Source organism: Centrocercus urophasianus, unplaced genomic scaffold (genome assembly GCF_019232065.1).
Source record: "Centrocercus urophasianus isolate 14NV4802_14NV808 unplaced genomic scaffold, USGS_Curo_1.0 seq_43, whole genome shotgun sequence".
Classification (NCBI taxonomy): Eukaryota; Metazoa; Chordata; class Aves; order Galliformes; family Phasianidae; genus Centrocercus; species Centrocercus urophasianus.
Window position 1 is genome coordinate 1,013,799 of NW_024885011.1, and position 15,769 is coordinate 1,029,567.

Sequence of the window (15,769 nt, forward strand, 5' to 3'; positions counted from 1 at the left end):
GTAAATCAGCATCCATGGGATGCGCAGCATCACAGTGCCAGCAGCAGTGCCGGCGCTGCGGCTGTGGCACAGAGCTTGGAAATAACAACAAAGAACTTGTGGACAAAAGAGAGAAGAGCAGAGAGAGAAGAACAGAAAATTAACCTCTGTCAGATAACAGAAAATGGCAGATTCAAAAAATAACAGCCCCGACGCCCCACACGCCTGCACGGCAGGGAAGCACGTCACACTTCTGATGCTCTGCACAGCACTGAGTGCGGCAGAGAGCTGAGCTGCAGCTGGGATGAGGCAGGACCCCATGGGACCCCACATCCCACTCCTGCTGGGGGGCACTCAGCCCTGGAGGACCACCAGCCCTGACGGCAGCTCGCCCTAAGGGCCAATGCACAAGGTTCGTTACCAAAGCTATCTGCAACACGAAGGCGTCACGGATTTATTTCAGGAAGAGGTTTCTTCTTTGAAATAAAGGGGAGGAGGGCATTGGCATGGAGGGGTGCAATCCCACTTCAGCCTGCCTGCTTTACCCAAACGCTTTGCCACCCAGTCAGACACAGCAGCTGTCAAACAGGACATCAAGGACACCGAGAAGTGCCGTCAGAACAAAGATGACAGCGGCCAGGAAAGGTGGAAGGCAGCTGAGCATTACCTGCCTCATGCTGCTCTGAGCATCTGTGACAACCAGGAGCTGTGGGGCCCTGACAGACACACAGAGGTCAGCGGTGCTGCCCACAGCCCATCCGTCAGCAGCACTGAGTGAGGAATACCTGCGGCTCCGCGGCCTCGAGCGAAGAGATCTAAATTAATATTTATTACCGTTATTCTTAAATGTTATGAGAGCACATTTCATTACGTGCGCAGCGTAGGTTCAAATTTATCCTGACCTTTATCAATTACTGCTACTGAGGAAGTAAGGCAAAAGCAATTAGAAAAATGCTGTTATTAAATACAGCAGAATAAATCATGGCAGAACTCAAACAGCGGACTGCCCAAGAAAGCCAATGAGACCCACATCATTAATGGATGAGTGTCAGGTGTTTATTCACATCACTGCAAACTGTCAACATTCTGCCTTCCTTCAGAGCAGTAAGAAAGCAAAGAAGCTCTCACTGTTTCTTGTTGTGAAAGCCAAGGGATGCATGGCTGTGCCCGGAGGGCTCTGCCCCGCGGTCCCATGAGCAATGCTCAGTGCAACACAAAGCCTATCTGGCAATTATTCTCCAGCACGGCTGCTTGTTTCTGTGCTTTCAGCCTGGAGCTATTTCTGCACTGTCTGGTCACTCTAAGCACAACTTGCTTCTCTCTGCCTTCAGAAGCTGATGGCTGCTCTCATCCTGCCATGAGAACCCTGGGCTGATGCTGGGGAGAGCACACACCTGCAGCGGATGGAAGGGGGAAAGGCAACAGGTTCAGGAGCTGAAAACAAAGCAGGGAATCGCTGTAATGAGTTCAGTCTCCATGGAAACAGTACAAAAATCCCAACTTCTCTCTCAGCTTTCGGATATCATTCCCACAGTCTGTGACCACTTGGGACACAGCCTGAAGACAGGAACATACTTTCTGCTTTGCGTTTCGTTTTTAAGTAGCTCCCTCCTTGAGGCATAACTTGATGATGGACTGGAAAAACAGGACCTCAGCAGGAGCCTGGTTAATAACTGATGGCTCACGTTGAGAAGCACACGTCCCCAATAGCTAACAGGGCTGGAAGCTCAGGGCACTGGTTCCAGCTGTGAAGCAAAGTGCTTTACTTTTTGCATTTTCCTTTCTCTGTAGCTACTCCCTCAGTAAACACATCTGCATCACAATGCATTCTCCTTCTTCAACCCTAGGGCACCAGCAGGGCCAGTGGGAGGCGAGGAAACAGCGTCTGAAGCAAATATTAACCAGAACATTTCTGTTTTTGCAGAGCAACGAGCTCCCCAGCTCGCTCTGATGGAGGAGCTGTCACTGCCAGTGCGTTGGCCAAGGGCAGGAAAGCAGGTATGCTGAAACACAAGAGAAATGAGCAGGCTCTGGGCACCAGAACATGTGAAAAATATCATCACCACACTTAAAATGGATCACACAGAAGTCTACGTGAATGTGGCAGGGAGTTACAATGCCAAAGCAGGTGTCATTTCTTCCCAATTGACACAGGAGCAGCGACCAGGTTGCTGGGAACAACGAAAGCTGCGCCGTTTGCCTGCAGGACGTGGGTCTGCCTCCACAAACCCCACATCTCTGCACACAGAGTGCCTGAAGGGCAGCTGCTGCAAGACAAGCAAGGGCTCTGCACGTGTGCAGCTGCAGCACGGGTGGTGGTGGCTGCACAGCAGTGACAGACTGTAAAGTGAGCTATGTGGGAAGCAACACCGTGAGCCTTACAGATGCATACATCAACTCCACCTGCAAACTGGAAACTTCCCCGCTGCAGCTTTCCCAAACATCAACCCCACGTGTAAAATACTAACATCAAATAAGGCAGACACGAGGAAACTTCTCTGCAGAGTAAATTAAAGGCAGCAACATAACCCACATGTAACCCCTGTTTTCTGGGTAGAGAAAAAGGAGAAGGAGATAAAGATGACCTCCATGCTGATAAAAATCAGTAAGTGTAATTTCAGACTCAGACTCACGTGAAGAAAGACAATACATCACGCTGTGAACTGCAGTCAGGAATATGGACAGATGCCTTGGCACAGGACAGCTCATTTGCACCAGCATGGAACCTTATCAGGGCAACAGCTCCACTGGCTCCATCAGGAAAACAACAAGCACGGAGACGGCCCAATGAAGTGCATCCTCCTGATGAGAGATGAGCACAGCTGGGGCCAGGCTCTGCCATGTGCAGGCTGCTGCGCTGTCAGCATCCCGCTGCAGCTGGAGAGCCCGCTGTGCTGCTGGAGCATCACCAGCTCAGCAGTCAGCAGGCTCAGCTTTCAGGCTGAAAGCACAGAAACGCAGCAGCCTCGTCACAGAGCGTCGCTGCTAAAACAGGATGGCAGCACAAAAGAAAGCTCCCCAGGTCCCTACCAGACACCAGGAGAACGCACAGAGCGGCAGGCACAGCAGGATGCTTGTGCTTCTGGCTCTTCAGCCACTAACAGATCCCAGTGACCACGGAAGAAGGCAGGCTCTGGTTGGACCCAGGTAGAGCTTGGCTTTCCAATGGAAACGGAACAACCGAAGCGAGCACTGTCCTGTGGGAAACATGCAGCTTCTCTGACACAACTCTACAGGAAGAGCAGAAGCAGGAGCTCCCAAGGAAAGCCTCATAAGGTCACAGAGAGGGGAAAAGGAAAATTCTCATATAGGCTACACCAAAACAATGGATGGGGAGAGCTGGAGACAACAACAATGCCATTCATTGTAATTAAGGTGCTTAAAGTGCATTTCTGTCCAGCACAGCACTTAAACATATATGTCCGCGTAGGCAAGAATTTGAATCTCAGTGCTTTGATAAACTGGGCCTGCAGTGCAGAAGCAGGACTTTGAGGGAACGTGACCTGCTTAACTTTAAGAGCAGAACGGTCTTACATGGCTGCAAACGTGAAACAAGGTTCTTAACAAAAGCTACAAATCCCTCATGTATACAGAGATCACAGTAATCCTACTTTCATTTAATTTGCTTCACCTACTGCTGCAGAAAGAATGGGTCTCAGTGGCTCAGGGGAACGGCTGTAGATACAGAGCATCTCAGCAGATTTGCTTCTTTGAACCCAGCTGAGGTTAATGGCGAGCAGAAGGCGTTAACGGATCCCAGAAGATGCACATCTGTGCAAAGCTATGAGCCAACTCAGTGTGCAGCAGGACCTTTCCCTGGTGAGTTCTGAGCTGTACAAACCCAGGGCACTGCTTTGCTGAAATGAGAGCAAACATCACGGTAGGATGAGGTGACCCAGCAGCTCCTCTCCCAACTCGTCTGGCAGAGGCAACTGGAGCATCCCTCATCATTTCAGGATCATTGTACCAGGGTCCTTCATAAAAGCATCAATTAGAAAAACAAAAGCAAACAAAAATACATGGTAAAACAGCTCGGAAATAAAAACATCCCCTGCGCTTTTTCCAAAAGCCATTATGAGCAACTGCATCTCCCCGCAGATAAACAGCCCAATGTTAGCCAGAGAAATAAAACCTGCTTACAGCAGGAGGGTGGAGCACATCGTGAGGCAACAACTGCAGCAGCACTGCATAAAGAGGAATTAAGAACAGAACTGAAACATGAAGAAAGCACACTGCATTGGGTTTCACTGCAAGAATGGGAACCTGCACTACAGTTTGGAGCAGCCTACGAAACCTCCCTTTGGGATGAAAAAGTCTCAATTCCTTTAACAGAAAATTCTCTAGAATTTCAAATCAAAGAATAATTGGGCAATGAAAGAACCATCCTGGTCATCTTATCCACCCACCTCCTTAATACAGACTGCAAAGCAATTCTTCCTTCCTGTGGGCATCCAGGAGGGATTCGCCCATCTCAACTCAGCGCTCAGGGGTGGAGAACCCATCACTGCACTGCTCCAAGGGTTAACTGCTCTCAGTGTTAAAATCTACTATTTTTAAAAGGCAAACTATGCTTTTAGCACTGCTAACCTGAAACACACTGTTCTGCAAATTACCCTTCACAAGAAGATGGCACCGTAGGGTACTGCAAAGGTGGGCAGGAAAAGAATACAAAGAGAAAGAAAGAAAGAAAGAAAGAAAATAACAGCCAATTGACAATTTAATTTAGAGCTAAATGGAAACCTTACCAAGTGATATGAAGTGACACAGCTCTGTTCAGAACACTGCTGGGAAAACATCAACGGCACTTTGCATTTCTGCAGACAAAACCCAAACGCTCACAGCAGACAGCACACACCAAAGGTTTGCTCCTCTGCTGCAAACTGCAACCTGTGCTTTGTGCAAAGAGGAGTCCAGGTTATGCAGCAGGTATCACACACTGAGAGAGGATCAGCAAAACAGCTAAGGAAGTAGATTTTATATTGCTACTGAAGGATCAGATGTTTGGAAAGCCTGGAAAAGTGCACAGCTTCCCACTGCCTTTGGAGATGGCTGCGCTGGCACAGCACTTCTGTGTGAAGGATGGGACTGTGGGCTACAGGATGGTCAGAGAGCCTCAGAAAGCTGTGAAAACAGCTTGAAACAGCACAGCCCAAGCTATGGCCTTCCATTTAAACACACACACACACATTTATCCCCCCGCCTTCACAGAGCCCCAAAGCAACACTAACCAAACACCCTTAGGTTCACTACAGAGACCTTCACCCCAGGTTTGCTCCACACCTCACCATCATAATCCACACTGTTTTCTTTCTCTGTGTTTTACATAACTTTAAAACACTTGGAGGGTCCATAGGGGGAGAGCTGAGAGACAAAGAGCAGCAGGGATGGCAGCTCTTCCTCTCTTTAGTGAGGAAACAGATTTTGGTCACATAAAATGTTTTGTAGTAATGCTTTCCACTGCAATATTTCACATAACATTCAGAAAATGAGTTTTGCCCTGCTATACATGAGGAGGTTCAAACACCAATTGCAGCCACTATTTGGAAGCTATGCTGCTATCACAACGCCCAGCTCCTGACTGCATCAATCCTGACTTCTATCATCATTCTCACTGCAAGATCTGAACAACCCACAGCTCTTCCAATAGCTGAAATTATGGGCTGGTTCCCCATTTGTAAACTTTATAACCTCCTCAGCCACACATAACTGAAAACTTCAGCTTGAATATTACATCCCTTGCAAGTTCCTATCATCAGAGCAGGAACTTCATCTGAGCAGCGCAACCATTTCCCACAGGCAACATTTATCCACATGACACCTCCTACGCCCATTTTGCTGTCCCTCACGACTTCAAGAAAACCAAACGTGGCTCAGTAAGAAAGCAATGACTTGGGTTACCCTGGGGTATGAGAACTGCCTGAGCCCCAGTAGACAGAACAGCTCTGTAATTTTAGAAAGGCAGGGACTGCAAACCTGATTTGAGCAATAGAACACGTGCAGAACAGGGAAAAAGAGAGAAAGAAGGAAAGGTCTTCAGTACACACACAGCACCGACCCAGAGAACCACAGGAAGCAGAGCCCGAATCCAGAGCGCACCTACGGATGGATGAAGCACCACAGATGTGGTGCCAGAAGTTCTCAGACCACAGTGATTTGACTATCTCAGATCATTGATCCAAACCCACACAGCAGGGACTCCTTGCTTAGTAAGGGGTTGGAAAGGACCTGCATCAAGGAGTCTTGCAAGGTTCTTCCAGTGACCCACATACTCATCCTGAGCAGTTAAGGGACGCAATGAGGATGAAGATGGAGGTGCTGTTATCACAGAGGCACAGAGTCACAAATTAAGAATTCGTCACAATAAGCCAACGCATTACTTAAATGGTTTGTGTTGCTTTGTCATCACAGCCCCAGGAAATGAGCTCCCCACAATAAATTGTCTGCTCACAAATCACTTGCTCAGGACAGCAGGATGCACCGTGGCATGCTGTTTAATCTTCTGCATTTGTCATGCGTTTGCAGGCAGTATCAGAAGCACTGAATTGTTTGCATATCCCAACCAGCAGCACATAAATCAGGTTACCTTATTTTCCTGCCTGATACCCAATACACTTAATGGTCTCCCAACATTACAGAGAGTTGTCACTAATTCCACTACAGATTTCATGCCAGGACACACATTTTGTCGTGCCACCTCTTCTGATTCATGAACACCAGTGTGACACTATCTAGAATAAGTAAATTCGAAGGCAGGGGAGCAAAGGTGTAAGAAAGCAATGGAATACTTTCCCCACGACCTGCATGTTGCCACATTGATTCACTGATATCCAGTATTCTGAGGGTCACAGAGAACAGAATGCAATGACTGTTTCTTAACTAAAAAATGTATGCCTTTATTACGCTGCTGATTGTTGGCAACTGCAGTTTGATTTGATGCCCTCTTTCAGTTTCTATCTACAGAAAAAACACGATCCTGCTTTGCTGGGAAGTCTGTCCTATTGCTACCATGAGAACATCACCTCACCCCCGGTATGAACAACAGGTTTGCTCTCACCACAAACTATCAGCAGGAACCTCAGCCAAACCACCAGCTGTTTTTATGAACTCATCTCCTGGGAAAGCAGTAAAACCTTCTGAAGCCAAGCACAGCAACGCCCTGACACCTCCCACCTCTAAGACACCCCAGGAAATTCCATTTTCCTCATCAGCATCTCTAGCTGCTTTGCTTAATGAGAATACCACGAAGGAAGAAAGGCATCTGGAAAAGTAAAAGCCCCAGTGTAACTGCTTCCCTTCCCCAAACAGACGTACAGAAATACTCAGAGGTCCAACCACAGTTTGCAAAGAAAGGCGCTCACTTGAAAACTGATGCCCACAACTGCCCAGAGTGGGGATGCTGAGCCCCTGCAGCCCCCAAAGAACCCAGATCCACCTCTGCAGCAATACAGTTCCACCCCCCATTGGCTGTATGATACCATTGGCACAGATCATGTTCTGCCATGCTACAAATGAGCGTTTTACACTGCATTTCTAATCCTGGTGCATTTCCATGCATAGTGAACACACTTCTAAAAATTCACATTTCTGCTCACTACCCTTCTTCTCGCCACGTTTCTGTCCTTTTGTCTCTTGCTCAGTTGAATTTTCATTCCCTATGTTTTTTGGTTAGATTCAGTCTCACTCCATGAGAGCACAGCATTTGTTCAAAGTAACGCAATCCAGCAGAGCCACGTAAGTAGAGATGAAACACAAAGAGTTTGCTTGTCATCAGTCACAGAAAATGCAGCTATTTTTGTGAGTTTTGGTAAAGCTCAAACAAAATGTGAAGGTTCAGTCACTACAGTAATGCAGACTACCCAGTGTATCTTCAAAGGATGCGAGCCCATTAAAACCCAATGGGCACTGTGCACATAACACCCATTTGCATCTGGAAATGTTACCCTTGGTCACTACTGAGAGCATAATATCCTACTTCTGCTGAGAACTCATGCAACAAATTAAAAATTGAGGTCCAGCAGCAGGGAGCCTGAATATCATCAGATATAACGAAAGAAAATTAAACGGCCAGAAATAGAATTTAATTCAATAGATCTTAAATTTCGCTGTTGACGCCCCATCTCGGCTACAAGAAGTGCTTCTTCCTCTCCAGAAACGAGCTGCAAATGCTGGGAGGGCAGCGGATGCACAGGGCTGTGCCTGTGGGTGCTGCCCCCAATCCCTGCCCTGCTGGGAGCACTGAGCCACGACTGCCTGCAGCTCTGCCATCCCAGCACGGCTCACAGCACCAACATCACCGCCTCACCACGCACTGAAAGCATCTCAGAGCCGCCTCCTCTCACTGACTTACAAACACAGACAGGTTTCTGAGCAGACCACTGGCTACTCTTTTGGCAGGTAATTGTTTTCTGGCCCTTCAGCTCAAAGGCAGGCTGGCACTCAAACTTCAAACTGTCCCCGTGGCGAAATGTGGATCCTTCTCTTCTGCCGTAGGCCGGAATGCCGGGATCCCCGCAGCTCCCCTGGTCGATCTCTGAAAGAAAGGACAAGAGAAGCAGTGAGGGGATGGCTGTGACCCCAAGCAGCGCTGTGTGTCCACCCACGTGTGCCTGGAAAAGCCATCGTGAGGCCCCTAGAGAACACAGCCACAGCAACCTGGCTGCCAGGACTCGTGTTAAACCACACGTACCATGGGCAGACCCTGCAGCCTTCGGCCATGAGCACGAAGGCACGCAGTGCTGCAGCATTGCTGTTTGCTCCCTCCAGCCCCACCACCTCCCATCCCATTTCCACGTGTGGTCCCGAGCTGACAGCTGATGCCTTCCTGTGTGCACACTGCTCATCCTTCTCTGTGTGCATAGTGGGACTTCATGTAAGCACGGGCACAACTCGCTGTTATCTGCTGCTCCTTATGATTTCATTTCAAAAGGGCCCCCTGCTCCGCATCACCAACACCGACAGCTCCTCATTGCCTCGCAGTCATCTCACTGCTCAGCATTATTCATCTGCCTCACATTCATCTCTCCTTACAGCCTCCCCTGCTTTCTGTCCCCATCATCTATGATCAGCCTCGCTGTCTTCTCTCCCCGTTTTCAATTTCTTACACCAAATTGGAAACTTCTTTTATGACATTTTCTTTACAGAAGAAAATCGCATAATCCCAGATTTGCATGACTCCATCTAATATTCCAATTTGGTTTGAATAACAACAACGACCTCATTATTATGCTGACTTGAGGCAACTTAGATACAGGTGTATTATGAATAGAAGTCACGACGAGGCACCTCGCTTCTGCTACCGCTGCGTGCATCCTGAACTAGAAGTCACTGCCAGGTAATGAAGCATCCCCAAAATAATTTAACATAAATTAATATTAATAGAAAAGTTGGTGTGAAGTGGGATTCTTCTTTCGCCTGTCACTGGAAACAGTTTGCTGGGATTTGTGCATCCTCCTGGGGGCTCTGAATATCTGAATGCTGCAGGTCTGCACTGCGCATGAGGGACGAAAGGTACAGCAGTTCAGATGGTAAAGCAGCACTGAACTACTGAACTGTACACTACTCTACAAAATAAAAAAGCAGAAGAAAGTGTAAATCGTGGGAAGAAAGCCGAGCTTCAAAAGTCATGAAATGGTAACAAGATTGAAGGGCGGAATGCATATTTAAACATGCACTGCCGTGACCTGAAACAGACGCAGGAAGATGATAACTTCTTCTGCCAGAACTCAACAGCCCTTAGAAATGAATTTTTGTTGTGCCATTCCTTCTCACCCCTTGCAGCGCTGAGAGGCGGCAGCACTGGGACCCTGCAGGCTCCTTCCCCCCATGGGACCCTGCTGCTGGGGATGCACCACCCTGGCTGCACAGAGCCCTGACCCACAAAGCCTGCAGAGCTCTGCTACTGCACTCCCAAGGGTGAGGGGCCATCCCAGACCTGAGTTCAGACCCAAACTCCTACTCTGCAGCGGCTATAGGAACTGCAGTGAGAGGCTGTGCAGAGATGTGCTGTGCTATGAAGCTCCAGCCACCACAGAGGGCAACAAGCAGAGCTCCAAGTGTCCAGCACACTCAGTGCCTTTGTAAGATCAGGACATGCTCTGGCTAGCAGGTAATCAGAAAAAAAATGCAGCCAAGCAGAGAAAGAAAATAACTCCCTTTTGAGCCTCTGCTGAGAAAGAATAAAGGTAACAGGGGTGCTCTCGAGGTGCTGATTGAATGGGTGCTGCTCTGCAAACCCATCTGAGCAACTACAGAGAGAGAAAGCACCAATGTAAGAATGGCAGAGACACAAAGAATCACACCAACGTGTTTCACCACATGTGTGATCTCACTGTCAGCAGCATGCAAACAGAGCCAGCCCCGTTCCTTACACACAGAAGTCTGGAAACGGCATCTCTGCTCTGAGCAAATTCCCCGCTTCCTACATTTCTTTTCATACATCATAAAATTCATGAGATATTTGGCAGAGCTGAAATTCCAAAAATGAGTGATTCAGAAATATCAAAACATGTTACTTTGGTAAGACTGAAATGTTTCACCTGAAGAATGTTTAAGTACAGTCGTTTCCCCACTAGAATAATAGAAGTCAAAACCAAACAAGAACATCCAAATCAAGTGTTTTGACACTGTTTAAATGAAACAAGTTGAAATGAATCTTTCAAAATCCTCTCTCAAATATTACATTGTGCGGATGGGTTTTTGACAAAACAGTCGTTTCTATCAGAAATTGGTTCAGCAGGAATTTCCCAGCTGCTCTCTGGGCTGTGCGTGCTGGGGGTGGGTGCTTTGCTCAGCACTGAGCAGCCCACAGTGGTGGGGGACCCTGAGTGGCAACCTCAGCAGTGTGGGCAATGCTGTCCCACAGCCAACGTTCCATTTGGCAGCACTGGACACACTGCAGAACTCCACATCTCATCCTTTCTAAGGGGGCTCAGCATCTCTGCTCCTTCCTGACTCAGCTCTGCATGAACTGGAGCATCTCGGAGATGCAGCACTAGCAAAAACACATCAAAGAATCATATCACAGAACGGCCTGGGTTGAATAGGACCACAATGATCATCTCATTCCAACCCTCTGCTGTGTGCAGGTCACCAACCAGCAGACCAGGCTGCCCAGAGCCACATCCAGCCTGGCCTTGAGTGCCTCCAGGGATGGGGCATCCACAGCCTGCTTGGGCAGCCTGTTCCAGTGAGTCACCACCATCCATATAATGTGGGATTTGTGAGCACTCAGAAGACATACCTGAGGAAATCATACAAACATTAGCTCTGGTCTGAAAAACCCTTAAGAGTATACTTAGTCTTATACACACAGTTTTGCATCTATATTAACTTTGCTTAAACTAATGAAAGCTAATAGTGTTAGGAACCTATCTTTAATGAGCCGGAAGCAGGGAGTTTCTCTTGTCTAGCTCTTTGAGTTGATTCCAGCCACGAGGAAAAAAGGCTCTAATGAGGAAACAGGATGAGAAGGAGAAGATAAAGCAGAAAGGAAAGCACCTTTCTTCTTACTGCATTTCTGTCACATCCCTCCCATCCAAGCTGCTGTTGAAGGGGAAATGCAGAGATGGACCCTCCAGGCTCATTAAACCCCACAGTGCGATGTCAGATCCATCCACTGAACTCAGGTGAAACTCAAGTCCAAGGGACGTGACCTGGGGAGCAGCTCAGGCCAATGCACTATCAGCTAAAAGCCCTCACATCAGCCAGCTCAGCAGTGTTTTATGGCAGGAGTCAATATATTGAATGGAAACACGCAGTGGGAAACCAGCGCTGCTTCCTGAGTTCACCACGAGCCTAAAGCAAGGCAATGCAGAACCTAAGAACAGATACACAGAGGTGTGAAACACCTGCAGCCACCCAGCAGCAAGGTGCAATTGTGTGTGAGGACAGAGGAAAGGACACGTGCATGCCAACACCTTTGTAAGCAGCTTATCTGCTAGCATCTACCCAGAGTTCTGTATTTACATCTAATGCATATGCACAAAGAAACGTGGCAACCCAGCAAAGCTCACCGACCCAATGCCTCGGGCAGCACTAATTTGATTAAAACCAGAAAGGTCAGGAGAGGAGATCTTCAGGCTGCAGCTCCTAAGCCTCTTAGCAGCACAGTTCTCCGTCTGAGCTGCAAAGCTGTCCTCTCCACAGCCAAGCACTTTGTCAGCATCCCAGCAACAATAAATACTGTTTAATCATCCCCTGCCTGCAGCACGCTGCTGCCTCAGAACACAGACCTCAGCCAGCTCTACCCACACTAACCCAGTGCCAGCTGAAACCCAAACCGTATTCGTGCTTCTGAGGGCCTGTAAATGAAGTTCTAATTTGAGATTAGTGCCACCTTATGTTAAAAAACATAGAAATAATTTAAATATATGATTACATTAACAGCTGCTTTTTCCTGCTTTTGCACGTTTTAATATTTTTCTGACAGTGAATTCTGGATTGCTGATTTTATTGGACACTACTGCTTGTAACAACCTCAAGCTCACCAGGAACAAACGCATCGCACCCCACACACGCCTCCAACTCCACCAATGGGGAAAATAATGGCAAAAGGATAAGGCCTGGGATTTTCAGAAGTACCTTTATCTATATGGGAGTCTGAACCCTGCCCAATGAACCCCACATTTCTCACCAAGTTTGGAACACGTTACCTGGAGGAATGACTTAAAGAAAGCTATAGGAGGGGGATGGCCTGGGAGCTCCCAGAGAACTGTGCCAATGGCTGTGGAACAGCAGCCTGCCCCAGGGGGAAGGTATTCTCTGAAGTTGTCTTAGATTAAAGGGAGAAGACCTGGGACCCCACGAGGCTGCAAGCTCTCTCACAAGCCAAGCACTAAATTGCAGCACCAATCTGCCTGCTACAGTTAGGAGAAGGGTAAGAATTTTGCAGCAAAGTAGAGCTTAGTCCAGATTTCCTCTGACAAGCTCTGCAAGTCCAAAAACATTGTTCACTATTATGAGAGAACGTCTGTTTAAAAGGATAAGCATGGCTGCGGTTGAGACATAGGAGATTTAGAAGTAATCTTCATGAGCATTAATGAGCCAGATCCTCAGCTGGTAAAGACTGACACAGCTTAATTGAAAATCAATGCTGTCACACCGATTTGCACCAGCTGAACATGTGTTCCAAAAGAATCCAATCTTGCAGTGCAGATTTGGAAAAGAACAGAACCCAGACATCTCATGGTTTGTATGACTCTTCCTTTACCCACAGATGAAGCAAAATTCCCAGGTAGGTTCCCCCTCTCCCAGATCTCCACATTAGAAATCTGATGGCACATCGCCCTCCTGAGCACGTCCTTTCCAGCAGGTCCTAAAATCCATGCACCAATAAGTCTCCTAGGTGTAACCATTTCAGCCCTAGCAACTGGCTTTATGATTGCATTATACCTAAAAGGTTCACTAAAACTTGCATGTTTTAGGATGCATGGCTATTTAAATGTACTCTACAAGCAATGCTCTGCTTTTCTAGGAGGCAGATTTTGGTCCTGACTTTATATTGCTCCATTAGCTGTAATTTTCCTCTCGCAGTTAGGAAGAAGTGTGCCTATAAAACTGGTACTGAAAGTTGTTAGTAAGTTAGGTACAATTTCATAATGTATTTGGCAAGTGCTAATTGCCTCTTACTTAAATGGATCTTGCTTTGCAACTCAAAGCACTTTCAAAAATGAATTTTATGGAGTCGGCTGATCTGAGGTCAACTGAACCTCAGGACAGGGCCAGGCACACAACTGTATTTTTGTTCATGCAGAAATCCATTTTGCAAGGTCGCAAATCTGCTATACAATGACTGCAAAGATGCCCAGGAAAAGAGAAAGGATTTGAAGAGCAGGCAGCAGCTCCTAATACAGCAATCTACAGATGAAGCCACCCATAACATCTCAGCAAGCCAGAGTGGGGAAAAGTCAACTTCCTTATAGACCCACAGCTCATAGAAGAACAGCATAAACCAAGGCCCCGAATCTTTACACGACTAGAAGAATATGCCCACATTGCCCTCGGGATGAGATTGACAAATGAGATCAGATCTGAAAGCAAAGCTGGGGAGTGCCTTCACCCCTCCACAGCAGGCAGGCGGAGGTGCAGCAGCCAAAAATCAGTCATTGACAAACGTGGCAGAAATAGACATCACAGTGACTGCAGAAAGCGTGCTTTCAGTACCACCACAGCCACTAAGACTGAAACAGCACCGTTACGATGCTCCCTGGACAACCAGGCTGGATTTGCCTTTTTTTTTTTTCCCTTCCTCATTTCCACTGTCTTTTATCGATGTCTCTAATGACTTTCTGCTGACCTGGTCTTGCAATCCTGTAAATAGTGGAGCACTGTGACCCAGTCCCCCTCCCAGGCACTGCTCAGCCTGCTGGTCATGCTGGCATTTGGTCTGACCAGGTTTTCTAGTAGGTCAGGTCCCTTCAGGCTCCTAACTGATGCTGCTTTAGTATCAATCAGCAGCACTAGGAGGGTCGGCTCCTGGCCCAGCACAATATGACACTTCCCTGAAACACAGTAAGTCCAAGGGAAACATTTTAAATATGGATGAATACTAATGTGCACTGAGGGCCCTTGAGAGAAACAGTTTGATATAAGCCTCAGTGCTGCTATCAGCTGCTGCAACTCAGACCTTTCATCATCAGCCTCCATGTCTAGATAAAGATTGTAGCCTGCTTTTAGGCATCAGAGCTGAGTAAGCCATCCCCGATATCAGCAGGTTTGGGACAAAACTGAAAACGCTTTGAAAAAGAATTCAAGACAACAACAAAACCAAAAAGAAGATGCAAGTGTTCCCGTGCTGGAGGCTGCATCGTGGCAACAAGCTTATCATAGATAACAAGCTTCCCCTGATGGGTGTGAGCCCATCAGACAGAAGTTCTTCGGACCCATCAGAGGAAGCCGATGCTCCGTCGTGTTCACACACTGTGAGACCATAAAGGATGGGAATTTCTGCAAAATCCAGCAGCATCTTGAACAGAGACCCAGGCAAAGCTTCAGCTAGAAGCACTGTTCCCTTACATCAGTTAGAATTAAGGAGTACTTTTTACTTTCTCTAACTTTGTAGATACCTGTAACAGATATGATAGAAGCTTATGGCAGAGTTCAGCATTCCCATCCTAATTCATTTGAAGGGTTTCTTTATAAAAGTCCCAGAATTAATTCTCCTTCCATTTGTAACACTCTGGATTAGCAGCTCAGACCGCTGATCTACTGGAACCACTGATAACTCCATCTCATATTCTTGCACAGTCTGTTGCAGATGTCATCACTCAGCTGAAGCTCACCAACTCATCCAAAAAAGCAGATGAGAGGGCAATGAAACATTAACCATCCAGCCTGCTCTCATGGAAATCACAGAAGCTGTTCTTATTGGAGCAAAGCTTCAATTTTAAGGCAAATTCTGAAGAGCTTCAGTATGTGGAGAAGCTCCTTTCTCACCAGCAGCTGAACCCATCTCATCTCCTTTTAGAAACAGTTATATTCTGAGAGACACCTGAGTTACCTTCGTACGTTGCTTTGAATCCCAGCAGGTTACTGACACTGTCTGTCTGGAAGAGGAGCCACATCTGGTGCTGTGTGCTGACAATGAGGTCGGGGACTGTGGTGCCTGTCAAGCTGTACAAACAAATAAAACACGTCAGCAGTCTGTATGCATCCTGAACCTCAGTTTTCTCACCAAAATACAGGTCACTTACACCACTGTGGGACAGCATACAACCAGGACGATGCCTCTACAGTAAGAACAGCCCCCAAGACAGAACACTGCCCCAAATCCCGAGAGATTTTCGAGGCAGAT

The 15,769-nt window shown here is 47.3% G+C and overlaps 1 protein-coding gene across 1 annotated transcript in view; it reads right to left on the minus strand.

Moving 5' to 3' along the window:
* CSMD2 (CUB and Sushi multiple domains 2) overlaps positions 1-15,769 on the minus strand; it is a 230,066-nt gene that overhangs the window by 101,200 nt on the left and 113,097 nt on the right. The window contains exons 13-14 of the mRNA XM_042834042.1: positions 15,476-15,588; positions 8,327-8,509 (exon numbers count right to left, since the gene is read on the minus strand). Coding sequence (XP_042689976.1) covers positions 8,327-8,509; positions 15,476-15,588 — 296 coding nt within the window. The remainder of the gene's footprint in view (positions 1-8,326; positions 8,510-15,475; positions 15,589-15,769) is intronic.